The sequence below is a fragment of the Contarinia nasturtii genome, unplaced genomic scaffold (genome assembly GCF_009176525.2).
Source record: "Contarinia nasturtii isolate CC-2019 unplaced genomic scaffold, AAFC_CNas_1.1 Cnas_scaffold_78, whole genome shotgun sequence".
NCBI classification, from domain to species: Eukaryota; Metazoa; Arthropoda; class Insecta; order Diptera; family Cecidomyiidae; genus Contarinia; species Contarinia nasturtii.
Genome location: NW_022197436.1, coordinates 1,230,978 through 1,251,713, shown reverse-complemented (window position 1 = coordinate 1,251,713; position 20,736 = coordinate 1,230,978). Strand labels below are relative to the sequence as shown.

At 33.1% G+C, this 20,736-nt stretch overlaps 6 protein-coding genes across 6 annotated transcripts in view; 1 reads left to right on the top strand and 5 right to left on the bottom strand.

Moving 5' to 3' along the window:
- Window positions 1–1,423: 1,423 nt before the first annotated feature.
- LOC116338079 (senecionine N-oxygenase-like) lies at window positions 1,424–5,058 on the bottom strand. Its single transcript, XM_031763138.1, has 6 exons — window positions 4,990–5,058; window positions 3,441–3,726; window positions 3,021–3,382; window positions 2,544–2,783; window positions 1,913–2,076; window positions 1,424–1,848 (listed from the first exon to the last, which is right to left on the bottom strand). The coding sequence occupies exons 2-6, from the start codon at window positions 3,716–3,718 to the stop codon at window positions 1,528–1,530; spliced, it is 1,365 nt and encodes a 454-aa protein (XP_031618998.1). The 5' UTR covers window positions 3,719–3,726; window positions 4,990–5,058; the 3' UTR covers window positions 1,424–1,527.
- A 2,295-nt stretch (window positions 5,059–7,353) lies between these two features.
- On the top strand, window positions 7,354–9,642 carry LOC116338221 (senecionine N-oxygenase-like). Its single transcript, XM_031763353.1, has 6 exons — window positions 7,354–7,687; window positions 7,749–8,104; window positions 8,211–8,321; window positions 8,843–8,989; window positions 9,069–9,232; window positions 9,299–9,642. Exons 1-6 carry the CDS (start codon window positions 7,425–7,427, stop codon window positions 9,491–9,493), a joined length of 1,236 nt encoding a protein of 411 aa, XP_031619213.1. The 5' UTR covers window positions 7,354–7,424; the 3' UTR covers window positions 9,494–9,642.
- A 254-nt stretch (window positions 9,643–9,896) lies between these two features.
- Window positions 9,897–12,428, bottom strand: LOC116338214 (dimethylaniline monooxygenase [N-oxide-forming] 3-like). Its single transcript, XM_031763338.1, has 7 exons — window positions 12,319–12,428; window positions 11,938–12,234; window positions 11,513–11,868; window positions 11,331–11,441; window positions 10,668–10,811; window positions 10,423–10,586; window positions 9,897–10,347 (listed from the first exon to the last, which is right to left on the bottom strand). The coding sequence occupies exons 2-7, from the start codon at window positions 12,198–12,200 to the stop codon at window positions 10,126–10,128; spliced, it is 1,260 nt and encodes a 419-aa protein (XP_031619198.1). The 5' UTR covers window positions 12,201–12,234; window positions 12,319–12,428; the 3' UTR covers window positions 9,897–10,125.
- Window positions 12,429–13,669: 1,241 nt separating this feature from the next.
- Window positions 13,670–15,007, bottom strand: LOC116337335. Its single transcript, XM_031761777.1, has 2 exons — window positions 14,917–15,007; window positions 13,670–14,827 (listed from the first exon to the last, which is right to left on the bottom strand). Exons 1-2 carry the CDS (start codon window positions 14,981–14,983, stop codon window positions 13,803–13,805), a joined length of 1,092 nt encoding a protein of 363 aa, XP_031617637.1. The 5' UTR covers window positions 14,984–15,007; the 3' UTR covers window positions 13,670–13,802.
- A 1,334-nt stretch (window positions 15,008–16,341) lies between these two features.
- LOC116352552 (uncharacterized membrane protein DDB_G0293934-like) lies at window positions 16,342–17,849 on the bottom strand. The gene is made up of 2 exons (XM_031785250.1): window positions 17,758–17,849; window positions 16,342–17,669 (listed from the first exon to the last, which is right to left on the bottom strand). Exons 1-2 carry the CDS (start codon window positions 17,822–17,824, stop codon window positions 16,477–16,479), a joined length of 1,260 nt encoding a protein of 419 aa, XP_031641110.1. The 5' UTR covers window positions 17,825–17,849; the 3' UTR covers window positions 16,342–16,476.
- A 1,223-nt stretch (window positions 17,850–19,072) lies between these two features.
- The window catches only part of LOC116337619 (cell wall protein DAN4-like), a 3,562-nt gene continuing 1,898 nt past the window's right edge, over window positions 19,073–20,736 (bottom strand). Inside the window, exons 7-9 of the mRNA XM_031762302.1 lie at window positions 20,508–20,670; window positions 19,452–19,889; window positions 19,073–19,078 (exon numbers count right to left, since the gene is read on the bottom strand). Of these exons, the coding sequence (XP_031618162.1) occupies window positions 19,073–19,078; window positions 19,452–19,889; window positions 20,508–20,670 (607 nt within the window). The remainder of the gene's footprint in view (window positions 19,079–19,451; window positions 19,890–20,507; window positions 20,671–20,736) is intronic.

The following is a 20,736-nucleotide window of genomic DNA, read 5'->3' as shown; positions in this document are numbered from 1 at the left end:
ATTGGTATTTCAATATTCCAATATAAATCAAAACAACCTTAAACCTTTTTTTTCTGGGTTGCAGGTGATATTTCTTTTGCAAAAATTCTTGTCTCTTATTGTTTTGTTGGTGTATAAATTTTAAGGTACAGTGAGTCAACCATTTTTTTCAAAAACACAACAACATATTTTATAACACTCACACCTAGGGACTGGGAACTTGAAAAAAAAAAACCACTTTACGTGGCTATTTGTGATTTTCATTGTCACTATTAATATAATAATTATTTTAAAAAAAACTTGATTTCTAGGGGAATGTCATGGATGACGCGTCTCATATTGCGGAGGACATAAAAGATTTTATCAAGCAACGTAGGACGGATTTTGGTCCAGATCCACTTTTGTCGTTTCAACGACGTGGAGAACTTGGCGGTGGTGGAAATGCGGTCGTATGGCAAGGTAATCAATTAAACCCCCAGCCGAATGATGATTCGAATATTTTTTTTTATTTCACAAACGAATGTCAAGTGACTATGGTAGTACGCCAGTTGCCATCAAAGTATGTTGGAAAGAAAGAAAAATGCAAAGAGAGGTAGCAATAATGAGATCCTTTAAATTATTATTTAAATATACTTTTTTTATATTAATAGATTTTGATTTGGCGACGCGAAATGGACACCGAATCGATGGTGGAACCGTAGAATATGTAATCTGTTTTGTTGTTTCGTTCAATAGGAATCCACTTTTTTACCGAAACTGCACATTGATTTGTATGAATTTCAAATAGATTTGATACAACTAATTTCTGGACAGATCAGCCTAGGTAAGTAAACATTCGAAGAAATAAATCCGAATAAAATTGTGAATGTCTCTATAGACACGCGATGGATGATCTTGTGTCCTTGATTTATTCTCTTTGGTCCGTGTCTGGTATTCAGTTGGGTAAAAAAAACAGAATCACGGGTAAAATTAGCAAATATGAAGGCCAGGTGATGAGTACACTCAGCTCAGAAGAAGCTTCTTCTAGAGTATATGTAAGTAGAAAAATACTTTTGATTAAATAATTTAAAAAAATGATTTTCAATTTTTTTTTCATCTCATTAGGAAAAATGCAGAAAATTCAAAGATCCCCATGTTCAACAAGCCTTTTGGAACATTTCTGCCACAGGATGGTTAGCGGGAGCAACAGATATAGACTACAATGCAGTCATAAATTATTTGAACGATGCTATTAGTTCTTTGGCTGGACCCAGTTTACATGGGTCTTCCAGTAGATGGTTTCCAACATAAAAAATATCCCGAAAATAAAATTTGGTCAGTTGAAATTCATTCACTTCTTCTTCAATTTTTGTTTTTGATAATTACTATTTTTCATGAATCCATTTGATTCATTTTTCAAAGTGCCTTATAACAAAAAAAACGAGAATTAAAAACACGATTTCTCTTATCTGTATTCCATGATATGTCTTTTCATTTATTACTACAGCTTACAGTGAAATAATAAAACTGCATATAAATTCCAAGTTATCTTTAGTAAATAATGCCATATCAGACTTCTCTTTTTTTCTCAAATGTTTCATCATCAATTATGGTGTATTTAAATTCACGAAATCCAAATGGATTATTCATTGAAGTTTTCATTGAGTCGCTAGCAATGTTTGGGTAAACATCTAAAATTTTTGCGAGGTCTGCAGCTTGAGAAACTTGGCCATAATACTCCTTACTATCATCTATGCCAACAATATGAATTCTACTTTTGTAATGACCTTTCTTCTGTTGACTTTCCGCAAAATCTTGCATATCTTTCAACATTTCTGATTTTGGCGGCAGTTTCTTGGCTCCAGAAAAGAATTCCAGTGCAAAACGCACCTGTTGATATATTCACATTATTTATAGTTGTTATTTATGATCATCAATTAGTTATCAAATTCACCTGTAAATCTTTGACGCGAAAATTTGCCGCAAATGTATCAATGGAAATCAAAGCCATAGTCGGGTGCTCGATATTTATGATTTGCTTATAGAGTGGTTGCACATAATTGTCATCAACACGAAGACCTGTGTCAGCATCCAAAATCGAGAACGAATTTTTGTAACCTGACAGTGGTAGAAATGATTTTATTTTCTTAGTATTCTTTCTTTTATTGCTTCGTAACGTAATGTTTTCTGTGTTGGGATTCTAGCAAATAATTCCGATCGGAATTATTTTTGGTCGGAATTATTGTTTATATAAACAAATTTATTAAGAAAAGAAGTGAACAATCGAACACGTTGTTCCACATGCAAGTACAGTAGATATACAACGTCGAGTATCGTTTGTGTGTGGAACAATGTGTTCGATTGTTCAATTCTTTTCTTAATGATTTTGTTTATATAAACAATAATTCCGACCAAAAATAATTCCGATCGGAATTATTTGCTAGAATCCCAACACTGAATGGAATGAATGAACATCTGTTTGCTAGGGATTTTTTTTCACCTCCCTGAAAATATTAGCTTGCAAACTACTGCTTCTATTGTATGAAAAATAAACATGTCTTTATTGGAGAAATAGTATAAATTACCTGTCGCATAAATAATTACAGTGAAGTTTTGATGTGTGCCATCCAGAAATTCAGCCCCCGACGAAGTAAGAAGTTTCACATTGTTTTTAAATGTAACCGTTTCGCCATACACTTTTCGTTCTTCTTCTGTTTCGTCGGTATATGTACGTTTGCTCCATGTCACTCGGTTGGCAGTCTTTGAAAGTTGAAAAATAATATCGCTTCCGCTGCTTCCCGATCCGATAACTAGAACATCAGCACCTAATTGATATTTAAATGATAAATGGTTTCTTTTTTGTTACGAGTCAAACGTTTCACTATTTTAAATATTATATTATTAAATTTAGGTGGTAATAGTTCTTTCTTTTAGATAGGTGCGAATTTTTGATAATCTATTTTGAATCTTTCCACCTTGGTTACATTTGGGAGTATTTTTTATTTGAAAACAGTGCAAATACCACAACACATGAAGAGAAATATCGATTATCTATAACAAACCATGAAAGTCTTCAGCTCTGCGGTATTCATGGCTATGCATGATTTTTCCATTGAATTCGTTGGCACCTTCATATTGTGGATAATTAAGTGTAGATAATTTATCAATGGAAATAAAAACCGCATCATAAATCATCGTTCTAGTCTTATTATTTGGCAAATCTTTCACAATTATTTTCCACTGGTCGTTTTCAATCGAATGGATTTTTTCCACCAAATGATGGAACTTTATGTGCTTCTTCAAACCAAATCGATCAGCGTATGAGTTCAAGTAGTTCCATATATCCTCATGAGGTGGATATGATGGAGTATTTTTTGGAAATTGAAGGCCCGGTAATTCCATAATTTGGCGAGGTGTATTTGTTCTGTGAATACAAGCAATCTTTAATATTTTTTGTATTGAAATTACGTATACACACGTACCTTAAAACTTGATACATTGCTGTGTAAATATTTATACCGTACTCGTCCTTTCCAGTTTTGTTTGTATAATACCATGTGCCACCAAGTGCTTCACTCTTTTCGTAGACCACTACATTGTGTCCTTGTTCGAGAGCGTTTTTAGCACTGCATAGACCCGACACACCCGCACCGACAACGGCAATATTCAACGTCTTAGAATTTGAAGGCAACGCATGTAGGCTTAGAATTGTAAATATCAATACTAAAATAATACATCTATCTCTGCGCATCACATTCATTTTGCTCGCTTTGAAAAAAGGAAAAATAATATACCTAGTAAGTCTAAAAAAGAATCGATTTAACCCTCATAGGTATAGTTCGAAATAAAAACAATATAGTATAGTTACGGTCTACTAGACCGTTCATACAAAATACAGGGAAACCAAACAAAAACCAAAACAAAATCACACATTTTTTCAAATTTTTGCATTTTTTTAAAAATAAAAACATTGAAAAAGGTTTGAAAGTTGAAAATTGAAAAGATTTCAAGAAAATAATTAATTTGAATCATCAGAATAATTTACATGAGAGCGTTTTTTTCGCATTTTGCACACAAAACAGTGATTTTCGAATGTTCGCCGCATACATTTTTATTGCATTTGTCGCAACATGTTTTGGTGTTACGATTGATTGAACTTGGACATAAATGACATGCACGTCGTTGCCGTGGTGTAACTGGCGCTTCTTGTTCCTCTTGACCCATCAAATGCTCACGAACTTGTTTGAAAGCCGACTGATTAGATGCATTCATGCCGCGCGCTGTTCGCCGTACGATATGATCGTAAACTAAAACTTCATACAATTCAATCAAAAATGTCTTGCGTTGAAATGCATACTGTTCATGCGTGATATCGTGACTTGTGTTGTAAACAACAAATGCTGCACCACATATGTTGATGAGGTTCATGAAGAATGCAAATGGCCATCGATTGGTTCCACGTTGACATGAGTGTGAATGGCACATTTGATCCTTAGTTTGATCCAAAACATCCACACCGCCTTTCGTGTTATTGTAGACTAAAGATCGATTTTTCTCTGACAGACATTTTGTTGAAATAATAATATGATGTACGCGATAAACAAGAATGATTCAAATTGATTTTACTTGAGAATTTCAACCTATCTTCTCGTTTTCCAATTTAATTTTTCATTTTTTTTAAACGAATATCATAAATTTTCACCAACTTGATTTGTGAAAATGCTTGATTATGTGTTTCCCATACATTTTGTACGGACGGTCTAAGAGACCGTAACTATACGATCAAGTAAGGATTTTCGTCTTTCTGGATTTTTATTTTTTACAGAACAGTTTCAGGATTTTAAATGTTAATTTCAATATTTATCCATTATTCTTGTAAAAAGGCGAAAATGTGATGGCAATCGGTCTACGCTATTCAATTTTATGATATTTTTTTTTTGTTTTCGGTCTAATAGACCGTTACTATACTTAGGAGGGTTAAGGAAAAAATGCATCGATCGAATCGAACTTATACAACTTTTTTCTACTTACAATTTGGTGAAACAGTTCCGATTGGAGAGTTATGTGCTGAACTAATTCGAATAACCAAGTGGCATGGTATTTATATTCGTTTAATAAAAGATAAAGTAGAATAAATGTCACGAATAAATATCACGATTAAATGTTACGAAAAAATAAACGACTTTCGGAATATATTTCAAAGTAAATAGCCATCAACATATAAAAGCTCACAAATGTTATAAAACTGTTTATTACCAACATCATGTGATAACACATAAACACCGATCAAAATCGACTTGACATTTTTCATACAAACCATTTATTAAATTATTTCGATTTTAAATGATGTTTGGCACCTTTATATTGAGTATGCTAAAACTATTTTGATATTTATTTAATTTTATAACAATGAAATAAAAACAAAAATTGAGTTTGAATGCATTTCGGTTTCTCTAACAGACCATCCTCAGCGATACGATTGAAATCATGAAAAAAGTTTATTACAAAATCAAACAGTACTTTTTCTTAGAATAAAAACCATTCAATTCATTTAAATTATAAAACAAACGAGATACAAATAAAATGCAGTGTCTGTGTATAGAGTTGATGTTTACAAGCAAAGACCAAACAAAACTAATTCAATGTTCCCTTTATCAGCATTGAGAGCATTGCTATCGCTCTGTATGCATATAGACTTTTATTAAATGTTTCGCTTGCTCTGTTTCTGTTCAAAAAGCAAACAAAATATTTGTCAAAAGATTAGAAATACATTGCATATTATTGTTCTCACTGAAATTGATCCAATATTAATAAACCCCAATTTAATACATTTTATGTAGAGACTAGAGAGCCAATTAAGATATCATGCGATCATGTTTATGGTGTTGATAATCGCCGTTCAGAATATAGATACATTTTTTCGTATGATCTTAGTTATTACCAAGCTTTCAATAAAATAATAAATAAGTTATTATATCACTCATTTCTTTCTTTTGTGAATGCTTTATCATCAATTTTTGATGGTAGTCCCTTGGCCTGAGAAAGAAATTCTGTGAAAACATACCTGTTTTTTACTTCTGCTGAAATGAATGATGATACAATTTTTTTGGCAAAGGGTAAACGTGTGTCAAAAATGGGAAATTGGCTGACAAAAATGGGGAATTGAACCCCCAAAAATGGGGAAATGGCTGTCAAAAATGGTGCGTTGGGTTGTCAAAAATGGGTAATTGGCTGCCAAAAATGGAAAATTTGGCTGTCAAAAGTGGGAAAATGTGGCTTTAAAAAATGGGGAAATTGCCCCCCAAAAATGGAGATTTGGCTGACAAAAACGTGGAGTCCTGCCAAAAATTAAGAATTTTCTGTCAATATGAGGAACTGGCTGTCAAAAATGAGGATATGGCTGCCAAAAATGAGGAATTGGCTGTCAAAAATGGGGAATTGGCTGTAAAAATGGGGAATTGGCTGTCGATAAAAAATATGAGAGATTAACACAATAAGGGAAGATTATATAAACGCCATCTGATATTAATAGGCGAGCAGATGGAACTAAGAATAATTGAATTTCATTGATAGCTCTAGCGGGGAACAATATGAAACAACGAAATGAAAAAAAAACTAAAACCATAAGAAAGATAATTTAATTAAAGTATCAAATTGTATCGAATAATATTACTTTTTCTTACTTTCAAGACATTTTTACACATTTTTGTCGTTTTTTTTTATCGACGCATTTTTGACAGCCAATTCCCCATTTTTGGGGTCAATTTCCCTATTTTTGGGGGGCAATTTCCCCATTTTTGACAGCCAATTCCCCATTTGTCACAACCAAACGCACCATTTTTGACAGCCATTTCCCCATTTTTGGGGGGTCAATTCCCCATTTTTGTCAGCCAATTTCCTATTATCATACACCGAAACCATTTTACCAATTTTTTTATCACATAGACCTGTAAATTAAAAACATGAAAATACAATGGAGTGAATAGCAACTGTCAAAAAGTTCAATTTTAAGAGTTATTTATAAGATGTTATCAATCTGAACTCGAAACTGACACTTGTAACACGTTCTTACGTGTTTTTTTTCGGAGCAAAAGAACTGTCGTGTCAAATTATTTGTAAAAATTGAATTTTCCTCACAAAAACGTTTTAGTCTCAAACTTTTTGAAAGCACTGTAGTTAAAAATGTTAATTAAACTTTTGGAATCCATTTTTTTTTCATGTGTATTGGTTTTTGCCAATTTTTGTGAAGAAAAGAAAAACAAAAATAATAAATGTAGAAAATTATAAAATTCATGCCACATATTCTGTCATCATCAAAGAAAACAAACAAAAAACAAAATATTTCTCGTTAAATATTATCGAGGTTGCCCATTCCATACTTTATTCGCTATCTATTCAATGTTGAATGTAGAACTTAGGTAAAAGACTTAAAAAAAAGATTGATATTATTTTGGAATCGAAACAAAATGATAGTGGTGCCAAGAAAAAAATGGGTTCTTTTGGGGTTGATTCTAGTATTATTATTTAAAACATCGATTGCATTGAATATCGCTGTTATTGGTGCCGGTGCGTCGGGTCTGGCAAGTGCAAAGAATGCTCTCGAACAGGGCCACAAAGTGGTCATTTTTGAAAAAGGACCAAGACTTGGTGGAATTTGGTGGTACACAAACAGAGTTGGGAAGGACGAATACGGTGTTTATATTCATAATGCAATGTATCAAGGACTCAGGTTCTGGCAATCAATTAATTACACTATTTGCATGATCCAAAGTAAACATTTAAATTTATAGAACGAATACACCATATGAAACGATGGAATTTCGTGGTCACCACTTTCCAAATGGTACAGAGTTTTTTCCAAAGTCGTATGTTGTTTGGAATTATTTGAATTCATACGCCAAAAAGTTTAATGTGTCGAAATACATAAAATACCATCATTTGGTTGAGAAAGTACACCCAATCAAAAATAAAAGGTGGAAAATCACTGTGAAAGACTTGCCGAATAAACGCACCCACACGAATACGTATGATGCCGTCTTTGTTTGCACGGGTGTATGTTCTTCGCCACGTTTTCCCAATTACAACGGAACATTCAACGGATATACTTTACATAGCCATGATTATCGTAGTCCTGAACATTTTGAAGGTATATTTATATGATCGAACTTTGTTATGAATTCACACAACAACATGCCTTTTGATATTACCATTTGAGTTTATATTAATTTGTTTCAATTTTGAATTTGAAATAGGAAAAGATGTGTTGGTTGTCGGAAATGGGGATAGTGGATCAGATATAGCCGAAAAATTGTTTGGAATAGCCAAATCTGTGACGCTCAGCGGCCGTACATCTTTGCCATTTGGTTATTATAACAACATTTCTAATTTGCAATAATTACAACAGTATTTAATTTGAAGCTTCATTATTCGAATCGTCGGAGAATTCGAAGTCGCTTTTGATTGAAAAAAATACATGAGGAATTGTTCATAGAAGTGAAGTGACACCAGTGAAGTGAACCGAGTTTGACATTTATTATAAAACGGAGCTAGAGGAATGTTCAAATGGTTTGTATGGCAAACATACATTCGCCACGTGTGTGTAGCGAATCGCTACTAGCGATGCTTCGAATGTATGTGTGCTCAACTATTTTCAGAACGTTCTGCTAGCTCCGGTTCTTTCGTGGATGAAAACAATGAAATGTTTTGGTTTTGGTTAACTTCTCAGGATGATACCTTTCAGTTTATCTTTAGTCAAAAACGAATAAAGCCACGTCCAAAGACATACACGTTCATGTGAACAAATAAAATGTCAAAATAAATACTTTTATCCAGATTCCAGATTTTCGAATTGTATTGTTAATTTGAGAAAACTGTACAATTCTAGATATTGAAAGCGGACCGGAATCGTCTGATAGCGAAGATATATCTTATAAGATCATGATAAAAGGCGGTGTAAAATGTCTTACAGCAGATGGAGCCGAATTTGTTGATGGAACCCATAGTAATTTCTCGGTGATTATTTACGCAACAGGTACTTCAGAACTTAGCGAAAACGGAAATTATAATTTCAACAGAAAATGTTCATAATGATTGTCCAAATACATTTTCAGGTTATTTATACGCATATCCATTTCTGAGTAAAAAAACTGGCATTCACACGGAAAACAACTATGTGCGACCACTTTATAAGCAAATAATAAACATCGAACATCCGACGATGGCTTTTATTGGTGTACCTTATGGTGGTCCCCACAATATGATGGCCGAAATGCAAGTAAATATGATATTTTTCTAACTTTTTGCCACAAACCAAATCTAAAACATTTAAATATTGTCGTAGGTACGTTTTGCGTTGAAATACCTTTCTCGAGCCAAGAAATTGCCAGGAAAGATAGACATGTTAAAGGATACGCAAAATAAATTGGAAATCCGTGCAAGGAAAGGAATTTCCGAAACAAAATTTCATCATTTATTCGAAAAAGACGAGGACGGGAGTGATTATCTCATAGATCTTAGAAATACCGCGGGTGTTTAGGGAAATATCAAAAGAAATTCTCTAACTACATCAACATCTTTGATAATTCTTCACTTTCAATGGTGGTTTTTATTATCTTGTGATCGATTTCTTCAATTTAAACACATAAATCATTGGAAATAAATTTTTTGTATAGCATTCTGTCTAAAGTGCTTTTGTTTGCGCTTATATTCGATACCACATTTGGTACATCAAATCATTTGTATATATCTGCTTACAACAGTGCGATTTCACACTAGCATGCTGATTCTCAGCACGAGAACGGCGTGAATTCAAGTGGCTTTGCGTTAGTTTGCACAAGTAACGTACTACTGTATAATTCTGTGTGTATCAAACATTTTGGTATTCAAGAAATAATTAATGAGCAAATCCCATTGTGCCAGGAGTAAAACAAAACATCACATCCATTTTTTTAATTTCTTTTTATATTATTATCCTTCTTTCATAGTATCACTATGCTAACGGACTCCCAAAATGTGGAGATGTGCGAAGCTGTATTTATTTATACGTGAACAGTTTTATGGAACGCATAATAATCAAATGAGTGCATACAACTGAAGGTGTACTATTGTGTTGTGTACAGCTCCGCACATCTCCGCATTTTAACTAATTGTTTTTCGGGACAGTTTTTCTCACCATGTGTATGAGAAAACTGATTCTGGAATATGTTGAATATCTGCTGTGTCTGCAAGGTCAGTGTAATATTCATCCCGACCCATTTTCAATGCATGAAATCTATTTAATGGATAGTTTTCGGTCATTCGATTTTGAATTTGTGTCCAGGTGTCCATTGTCATTTCATCTTTTGTCGGCAATTTCTTGTCGCCAGAAAGGAATTTCAAAGCAAATCGTGCCTTTTAAAACATTTAAGCAATTTAGAATTGATTGCTGTTGTTATTGCTGTTATGTCTATGAAAATGTCATTTTACCTGCAAATCAACCATTACATTATGCATACCCCCGGAAGGTATACCAATAAAAGCCATCGTCGGATGTTCGATATTTATAATTTGCTTATAAAGTGGTCGCACATAGTTGTTTTCTGTGTGAATGCTAGAACTTTCATTCAAAAATGGATATGCATATAAATAGCCTGAAAATTTATTTCGAGATCCATTATGAACATTTTCGGCAAAAATTATAATTTTCCTCTTCAATATCAGTTCTGCATTACCTGTTGCGTAAATAATCACCGAGAAATTACAATGGGTTCCGTCAACAAATTCGGCTCCATCAGCTGTCAGACATTTTACATCGCATTTTCTTATGATTTCATCCCCATCTTCTTCGTCATCAGACCATTCCATGCTATTATTATCTACAAAATTGTAGAATGTTTGGAAAATAACAATAAAATTGACGGCCTTAGAAGAAAACAATATTATACAGAACATGCTGCAAATAATACTAATACAAATTTTATGCGAGCAAAAACCAAATATATACTTACATGTGTTTCTTATGTAAGTAGGCTGGTTTTACTTTTGCCTTTTGATTTTTGCTCGCATAAAATTTGAATTTTCTTCTAAGGCTGTCAATTCTGAATAAAAAATTATTACTCATTCTTGTCGGTTCAATTCAAGCAACAGTCAATTAACCAAATGCTCACTAACTCAAATTATATATTCATTCGTTGTCAACTGTGCTTCAATCGGAATGTAAATTTTTGTTGATTTTATAATTCAATTCGAAGTTCGATCACAATTCAAAGAAATTTGTTGTTTGAAACACTCTTGTTGTAAAAAAGTTGAACTTTTTTATCGGTTTGCAGTTATTCGACGGTTATTCGTTACGCAATAGAATTAAAGAAAATCTACTGAAATTAATTTATAATAACCTAATGGAAGACGTCCACGAGCGCTGAGCGTCACAGTTCTTGCTGTTGTCAATAATTTGTTGGCTATATCTGTTCCACTTACACCATCACCGACAACTAGAACATCTTTTCCTATTTCAAAATGAAATATAAAATGAAATGGCAATATAAATTTGAAACAAAGTTTGATCATATAAATATACCTTCAAAATGTTCAGGACTACGATAATCATGGCTATGTAAAGTATATCCGTTGAATGTTCCGTTGTAGTTGGGAAAACGTGGCGAAGAACATACACCCGTGCAAACAAAGACGGCATCATACGTATTCGTGTTGGTGCGTTTATTCGGCAAGTCTTTCACAGTGATTTTCCACCTTTTATTTTTGATTGGGTGTACTTTCTCAACCAAATGATGGTATTTTATGTGTTTCGTCACATTAAACTTTTTGGCGTATGAATTCAAATAATTCCATACAACGTCAGATGTTGGATATTTTGTTGTGCGATTTGAGAATTGAATGCCTGGAAATTCCATGGTTTCGCATGGTGTATTCGTTCTTTAAAAATTAATTTTAATATTTAGTTTGGATCATGCAAATAGAGTGTAATTAATTGATTTTCAGAACCTGAGTCCTTGATACATTGGAGTATGAATTTCAACACCGTATTCGTCTTTCCCAACTCTGTTTGTGTACCACCAAATTCCACCAAGTCTTGGTCCTTTTTCAAAAATGACCACTTTGTGGCCCTGTTCGAGAGCATTCTTTGCACTTGCAAGACCCGACGCACCGGCACCAATAACAGCGATATTCAATGCAATCGATGTTTCAAATAATAATACAAGAATGAACCCCAAAAGAACCCATTTTATTCTTGGCACCACTGTCATTTTGTTTGTTTTAAAAACCACAAATTCACTTTAACTATAAATTTAATTATATTTTTATATATTTTTAAATTGAATAAAACGATAAAAAGAAGAACACTTGAAGCTACTTGCTACTTACCTCATGCGAATTTCGAATATTTTGCACAGAAGTTAAGTCGGTACTACGTAGTCTATATTCGAAACTTGAATAGATAGCAAATAAAGTCTGGAATGATTAACGTCATTAATTCAACGAGAAGTTGTTATAAAAAGCAATGGGTCGAATTTATAATTTGCTATAAACATATGTAAAACAACGACAAAATTTATTACTTCTATTTTGTATTTTTGCGAGAAAAAAAAATTTAATTTCAAAATTTGTGAACAATTATGGATATTCAGAAGAAAATATTTCCATATATTTTGTAAGACATCTGGGTGAAACATTCCAAATAAAATATGGAAAAATATAATAAATTGGGTAACTTTTCATAGTGGGACTTCTCAAAGTGTTTCAAAATGAATTCCGTATTTTACTATGCTGAATTGTGCCCAGCCCTCAATTAGACAGACACTCATTACATCGTTTAATATTACACCTCAATGGTGCATTCAAACCGCCAATATTTTAACTTTTACTTAAAATGCGCACAAAACTAATGAAATTGACCGATACGGTATATTTACGAAGAAAATCCATGATTAAGCAACTTGCCGACCAAAAGTATTTGATCAAAAAATTTGTATATATACCATTTTAAAATCGAACTCGTCTCAATTGTTTCAAACAATCATTTATTCTTTTTTTGGCGACGAGAAAAAACCATTAGACATTAACATGTAAACGATCTTTTGAATTCATCAGCCACGGCGATTAAGTTCGTGAAAAATACCAAATATAGGCCTCATTTTTTCTTAAAATGATAACATACTATACCTTTCTCCAAACCATTTATAGAACAATACCGCATTTTTACGATTCTTACGCATGTTACGCACTTAAAAAAAATGATCATGTTCAACCGTAATTTATGTATATTTTTTTCTCGTTTAATTTAACGCCTACCCGTTAAATTAGATACGAAAGTGATGTGAACTAACAAATAAGAAAAAATGTGTAACCAACTATTTGCAAAACAACAACTGTCTGACTGTTTAAAATTCACATCTAATATGAATGTATGATATAAATTGCGTGCGTCATTCAGATCGATGTTTTGGCCATGCTCCGAGAGAATGCTGAACACATCTTATACACATCGGTATAATATTTGAAGACGTTCTTTTACAAATGGTTTTTTTTTTGTGAAAATAACGGACCTTTAACTACAACGAATGTCATGTGAGGTTTTATTTCTATTTCTTGACTTTCATAAGTATGTTACGATCACTGGGCAAAATAGTAAGTCGGTGCAAAAAAATTTGCCGAAAGAAGTATTCAAATTTCAATGAAAATGCCGGTTCAAGCAATAAGAGTACACAATTCCGAATTTTCTAAAAAATACTGTATTTTTTATTGATATTTGGCGAAAGATTAACTTATAAAATATCAAACTTATTTTTATAATTTTCTCGTTCATTATTCTATCACTAGCTTGGGTTAAATTTGGTGCCCGAAGCTCATCAATTGTTTGTTTCTTCATTACTATTCGGAAAGTGTGAATTTTCTATGTTCTCCGACGAAGGAAAATTATAACCAAAAGGTATGACTGGTATATATAATGGAATCCTATTTGAACCGAATAGATTTCGATAAAAGTTTTGTGTGAACTGATTTTCTGTTTGCTTAACTGGTTTCACTTCCGATTCAAATTCATCATTTTGATTTGGAATACTGAATGGAATTATTGACCGAAGCGTATTTCGGTTATTTGTTATAGATTTCTTAGTCGGTCTTAGCTTCGTTGGGCGTTTCGTTGGAATTTTTATTGGTGCTGCTGTTGTGGTGGCTTTTGACTCTGTTCCGGTGCTGATTGCACCTTTTTTATTATTTTCATCTATCGTGAATGTAATATCATCAGTTGGACTTTCTTCATCCACCGGGTCAGTTAGTGGTATCTCTATAGTAATGGTGTTCTCCATCGGAGGTGCTTCTGTTCCACTTGGTATATCGATAGTTATTGTTTCTTCTTCAGAAGTTGTCATATTTTGAGCGATAACTGACGCATTAGTTACGTTGGTTCCGATAAAATTCACTATTAAAACGATCGGCTTGCCCGGTTCAATATAATTGTGATTATGAATATGAATGGTCCTATTGCATCCGGAACATTCTTTACCCGGTTTTTGTTTTCCGGATGTCCAATTTGAAAATGCTTCACTGAATGTTGAATTCTTTATCGCTCGGTCCGATCTCATTTGAACGTGTAAACACTCGGTAATTTGAACACATTTATCGCCACTTCTCACTAATCCATCTTTACAGAAGCATCCTGTCACACACTCCGATTTTTCGCAAACATCTTCGGAAAATGTAATTTCCACCGATGAAGACGGATATCTACAACTCAATGCGCACTTTTTGCCACATTCTCGATACTCTTCATTTTCACCACAATTTGCTTTGTTCGTTTTTTGGGAAATATCCAGAAATTTTTTTGCATCAATCAATACGGTGGTCGACTCATTATCAACGTGCACATGTTTGGCTTAAAACATAACAAAAAACGAAAAAAAAAATCAGTCAAAACTCAAAACTAAATCATTTAATGAATAATATGCTATCACTTAAAATTACCTGATACGAAAAATGTGCACAAAAATAATGCCAATGGCCAATACGGTATATTCACGAAAAAATCCATATTCGAGTAAATTTCCGAGCAAAAGTATTTGATAAACTGAATATGATGACACCAAAAATGTTCTTATATACCATTTTAAAATCGAACTTCTCCCAATTGTTTTAAACAATCATTCATTCGACTTTGGCGACGAGAATTTTGGTTTACATAATAAAATACATAAAAAAACCATTAGGCATTGAAATCTATACGATCTCATTCACAATATTTACATTCTAAAATATAGGCCTAACTTTTTCCATGTTCATACCGTAGTAACGCTATTGCGAACGATACCATTGTATCTTTCTTCAAACCAAAGATGGAACAAGATCAGTTTATTGAGATTTTTATTTTCTTATGCATGCTTCGCACCTCCAAAAAAACGTTGACAGTAATTTATGTATTTTTTTCTTCTCGTTTAATAGGCAGGGCGATCATATGTTTCGGCCAATGTAGGCCGAAAATGATGTAAACCAACATATGAGAAATAAATGTGTAACAAAATATTGAATGAACATTTGCAGTATAATGAGCTGAAAGACAAGATATTGACCGTTCGTAGTAGTTTGATATTCTTTATATCAAAAGAATGAATGCAGTTGGCCAATACAGCGATGCGATAAGAATGCGACACCTGTAAAAGAGGTAGGCAGATTACTCGATCTGTCTACATCAGAAGAACCAGTTTTTTATCTTAATATATATATCTGCCACTGCTATTCGAAGTTAAAATTTGGCTGTCATTGATTTAATTATGTATGATATACATTGTGTGTATCATCCAGACCAATCTCTTGTCCTATTTCGAGACAAAATTTCGTGATCTTCTTTGACATTTTTTTGAAGCAGAAAATATGACATCAACCAAAATTGTACAAATCGATGAAATGTTGATCCAAAAAATGGTGTCATAAAATGTGGATTCCTGTTTCTTGAATTTATTGCTGTTACGATCACTGGGCAAATTAGTGAGTCGGTGCAAACTTTTCGCCGAAAGAAATATTCGAAACTACTAATTGCAAAGAACATGCCGGTTAAAGCAATAAAAGTAGAGGATTAACACAAAAAATGAGATTGAGTCAGTGATAAGGCTGAAAATAAGCGAATGAATGAAGTTCAATTCTGATTTTGATTAATTTTTCAGTTTGATGAATGTTTTGTAAAGACAATTGACGATAGTTATCACAAACATTGATTTCAAGATGCCAATCAAGGTAAAAGAGTTCATTTTTGATACCTTCCTTAATTCATAGAGACTTTTTGAAAGCAAATAATATATGTTTTTACGATTTTTTTTAAAATAATCTTTTTTAATTAAAATATGGAGATTTTTTGTAAAAAATATTAAACTTATTTTCAAAAACATAAATTGATTAAAAATAGTTTCCATTATTCTATCACTAACTTCGGTTTTAATTTAATGGTCAAATCACTTTTTAGATAAATAAATAAGAATGATTTCGATGGAATGTAACCGTTAGACAATGAGTATGACTTGCTCATCAATTGTTTTATTCTTCATTGACATTAAGAGTCTGTGAAGTCTCTGTTTCTTCGGACGAAGCAAAATTATAACCAAAAGGTATGACTGGTATATAAAATGGAAACCTATCTGAACCGAATAGATTTCGATATATTTTTTGCATGAGTTGAGTATCTGTTAATGGTTTCGCTACCGACTCAATATCATCGTTTTGTATCGTGCTCACAGGTTTAGGTTCATCACGATTTAAATGACCAAAAGAAGCAATTGGAGCTGATCGAAGTGTATTTTTGTTATTCGATGTAGGTGTCCTAGTCGGCCTTAGCTTTGATGGGCGTTTCGATTTCGTTGGCATTTTTATCGGTGCTGCTGTTGTGGTGGTTCTTATTTCCGTTGCGTTGCTAACCGCAGTTTTTTTCTGTCCATCTATGGTGAAACTAATATCATCACCACCATTATTATCATCATCATTTGAACTATTTTTATCCACCGGGTCAGTAAGTGGTATCTCTATAGTAACTTTACTGGTGCTCTCCGGAGGTTCTTCTGTTTCAGCGGGTATGTCGATTGTAATTGTGGTAGATTCCTCCGTAGGCTCTTCAGGTGAACTTGGTACATCGATAGTTATCGTTGTTTCTTCTACAGGATCGGTGGTATTCGGAGTGACCGTTGTGGTGGATGTGGTTGATGTGGTGGATGTGGTTGATGTGGTGGATGTGGTTGATGTAGTTGATGTGTTTGTCCCATTTTTCCCGATAAAATTCACTATCAAAACAATCGGCTTGGCAGCTTTGATATGATTGTGATTATGAATATGAATGGTCGTATTACATCCGTTACAAGGTTTTCCAAGTTTTTCTTTCCCGATTTGTGTCCAATATGAAAATGCTTGACCGAATGTTGAATTCTTTATCGCTCGCTCCGATCTATTTGGGTCATACAAACACTCTGAAATTTGAATACATTTATCGCCACTTCTCACTAATCCATCTTTACAGAAGCATCCGGTCACACACTCCAATTTTTCGCAATCATCTTCGGAAAATGTAATTTCCACCGATGAAGACGGATATCGACAACTCAATGCGCACTTTTTGCCACATTCTCGATACTCTTCATTCTCATCGCAATTTGCTTTGTTCGTTTTTTGGGAAATGTCCAGAAATTCTTTTGTATCAATCAATACGGTGGTCGACTCATTATCAACGTGCACATGTTTGGCTTAAAACACAACAAAAAACGAAAAAAGAATCAGTCAAAACTCAAAACTAAATCATTTAATGAATAATATGCTATCACTTAAAATTACCTGATACGAAAAATGTGCACAAAACTAAGGCCAATGACCAATATGGTATATTCGCAAAATAAAACATGATTAAACAATTTACAGTGCAAAAGTTTTCGATCAACTGAATACGATGTTATCGAAAATTCGCTTTTATACCGTTTCATATACGAATTTCGCCAAATTGTATTAAACTATCATTGTTTCTTTTTTGGCAACATGAATATCCACATAAAATATATAAAAAAACCATTAAGCATCAAAATCTATACGATCTTCACGGTGATTACATTCTACATACCAAACATAGGCCTAACGTTTTCTATGTTTCATCAAACCATATATAGAAGGAATATGTTTTTTCTTGTTCAATAGGCGGACGACAATGTGCCTCTCATAAAGTGGGCACCAAAATGGTGTGAACTAGCAAATGAGATATAAATGTGTAACAAAATACATTTATTTGCGGAAAAGAACAGTTGGTTTTTTTGGCTAAATGTGTCAAAATCGATGAAAGATGGCCAAAGATTATATGCGGCATTATGGACTTTTAATAAAAAATAGTAAAAAACACAAAATTGTGTATGGAATTTTAATTATTTCAAATGTCATAAAATGTGATATTTTATTTTTGTTTCTAGAATTTAATCGACATGCTACGATCAATATGCAAATTAATGACACAGCGCATATTTTTCGCCGAAAGAAAAATTTGAATATCAAAATGCTGAAGAATAAATTATATTAGAAGTTTGCAGAGCACTACGTACTCTATTGATTTTTTTTTTATCAGAGCGATTCAATTTTATTCGTTTCATTCCACTTTTTATTCGAACATTCCGATTTAAGTGATAAGTCTAGTCCATTTAACTCACCAATCAATGATAAAATGAAACAAGCGAATGAATAATTTTTAAATCAATGGTGATTTTTATCAATTTTCCAGTTTGATGAAAGTTCTGAAGAGACACAGTTTTCGAAATTACAATCGACGTGAAAGAGTTGATTACAATCGACGTGAAAAACAAGTAGAGATCTTAATGTAAAGTAACTTTTTGGAAAACAACTTTGCCATTCACTTGCATTCACTCGATGGTATAAAAACAGACGTTTTATTTATTTTATATTGTATTAAATTACATTCCTTAAAAAAGCACCAATCATTTGGTTCACTTATAGAAATTTTTTGCAGTAAACTAAAGCGAAACATTTGTGGCAAACAAATGGAAATAAACACGGTTTTCACAATTTTCTGATATTTTTTTTTCTAAAATAATGTTTTTATTTATACTCGTATAAGTCGATTTTTTCTATACCTCTAAATTAATAATAAATATTAAACCTATTTTCAAGAAGAAAAAAATTTAAAATTAATATTTTTGATTTTTTTATCACCAACTTCGGATGAACATCTGAATACCTCTTCATACCCAAAGCATTTTTGAATAAATAAGTAAGATAAATTTGCAATAAATGACTACGATGAACGTAATAAGATGAGTGTGGATCGTTCATCAATCGCTTTTATCTTTATTTACATTAAAAAACTGTGAAATCTGTTTGTTCTCGAACGAAGGGAAATAAAGGCCATAAGGTATTAAAGGTACGACTAATGTTGGAATCCTATTTGAACCGAATAGATTTCGATATATTTTTTGCAGGAGTAGATTTTCTGTTATTGGTTTCGCTACCGACTCAATATCATCGTTTTGTACCGTGCTCGCAGGTTCAGGTTTATCACGATTTAAATGACTAAATGAAGCAATTGGAGCTGACCGAAATTTATTCTCGTTTTTTGATGTAGATTTCCTAGTCGGCCTTAACTTTGATGGGCGTTTCGATTTCGTTGGAATTTTTATCGGTGCTGCTGTTGTGGTGGTTCTTGATTCTGTTGCGTTGCTGATCGCAATTTTTTTCTGTCCATCTATAGTGAAGCTAAGATCATCACCACCTTTATTAGCATCATCATTTGAACTATTTTTATCCACCGGATCAGTAAGTGGGAACTCTAACGTAATTATGCTGGTCGATTCAGGTTTGCTACTGGTCGATTCAGGCTTGCTACTGGTCGATTCAGGCTTGCTACTGGTCGATTCAGGCTTGCCACTGGTCGATTCAGGCTTGCTACTGGTCGTATCACCAGTAAGATCCACCTTGTTACAGATCGAACAAAAAGAATAATTTATATTTAAACAATATTATTCTTATCATTTAGATTGTAACTATAAGTTAAGTAACTGTTTGAAGTTAACTATAAAAATTTGTTGAAAATAGAAAATATCATTTTTAGGCAGCACGCACATCATGATATAGATCAAAATTAAAATATTAACAATTCGCATCTTTCACATTCTCAATGTTGTTCGATGCAACTTTCAAGGTAATTTTTGCGGCAGAAAATGTCGCATTTGTTAGTAGTTTCGGCAAATTCATTTTCGCGGCAAGAAATTTCAAGAGAAACTTCAAATAGGCATGAAGAAGATTTGACGAAGAGATTACTTTTGCATTCGTTTTTCACCAAAACGCATCCGTTCAATGCTCGGCGCAATAAAAAAAGACCCGCTTTCATCGAAGAGTTAATTGCTTTTTATCGAACAACAAAACATTGAGAGAGCGAAAGAGAGATTAGTTTGAAAACTGTATAGAGTGATTAGAACGAAAGCAAAATTGATTTTCGAAAGGATGTAAGAACGAATGGTGTTTTTTTTCAAATCGATGTGTTTTCATTTAAAGTTTAAATTTTAAACAGTGAATATAAATTCTGAACATACGTCGATTGTAATTGTGGTCTCCATAGTATCTGGCGCATCCGTTTGATCAACTGTCAAATCGGGGCCAGTTGATGCGGGTGTGGTAGTTGTTGAACTACTGGTTGCAGTCAAATCAACGAAAGGTCCGGCATTTTGCAAAGTTGTGGAGGAGGTAGATGTGGTACTTTGCGTTGTAGAGGAGATAGATGTGGTACTTTGCGTTGATAAGGAGGTAGATGTGGTACTTTGC

Excerpts from the sequence above, each read along its gene's own strand:
- LOC116338079 (XM_031763138.1), bottom strand. The coding sequence starts at position 3,718 with ATGAATGTGATGCGCAGAGATAGATGTATTATTTTAGTATTGATATTT. Across the intron at positions 2,077-2,543 it reads TGTAATTATTTATGCGACAG|GTTACAAAAATTCGTTCTCG; the intron begins GTAATTTATACT and ends TACCACTGTCAG. Across the intron at positions 1,849-1,912 it reads TTCGCGTCAAAGATTTACAG|GTGCGTTTTGCACTGGAATT; the intron begins GTGAATTTGATA and ends ATATATCAACAG.
- LOC116337335 (XM_031761777.1), bottom strand. The coding sequence starts at position 14,983 with ATGGATTTTTTCGTGAATATACCGTATTGGCCATTGGCATTATTTTTG. Across the intron at positions 14,828-14,916 it reads GTGCACATTTTTCGTATCAG|CCAAACATGTGCACGTTGAT; the intron begins GTAATTTTAAGT and ends TTATGTTTTAAG.
- LOC116338214 (XM_031763338.1), bottom strand. The coding sequence starts at position 12,200 with ATGACAGTGGTGCCAAGAATAAAATGGGTTCTTTTGGGGTTCATTCTT. Across the intron at positions 11,442-11,512 it reads TAGTCCTGAACATTTTGAAG|GAAAAGATGTTCTAGTTGTC; the intron begins GTATATTTATAT and ends ATTTTGAAATAG. Across the intron at positions 10,812-11,330 it reads TCGTGGACGTCTTCCATTAG|ATAATAATAGCATGGAATGG; the intron begins GTTATTATAAAT and ends ACAATTTTGTAG.
- LOC116352552 (XM_031785250.1), bottom strand. The coding sequence starts at position 17,824 with ATGTTTTATTTTGCGAATATACCATATTGGTCATTGGCCTTAGTTTTG. Across the intron at positions 17,670-17,757 it reads GTGCACATTTTTCGTATCAG|CCAAACATGTGCACGTTGAT; the intron begins GTAATTTTAAGT and ends TTGTGTTTTAAG.
- LOC116338221 (XM_031763353.1), top strand. The coding sequence starts at position 7,425 with ATGATAGTGGTGCCAAGAAAAAAATGGGTTCTTTTGGGGTTGATTCTA. Across the intron at positions 8,990-9,068 it reads GGTGATTATTTACGCAACAG|GTTATTTATACGCATATCCA; the intron begins GTACTTCAGAAC and ends ATACATTTTCAG. Across the intron at positions 9,233-9,298 it reads ATATGATGGCCGAAATGCAA|GTACGTTTTGCGTTGAAATA; the intron begins GTAAATATGATA and ends ATATTGTCGTAG.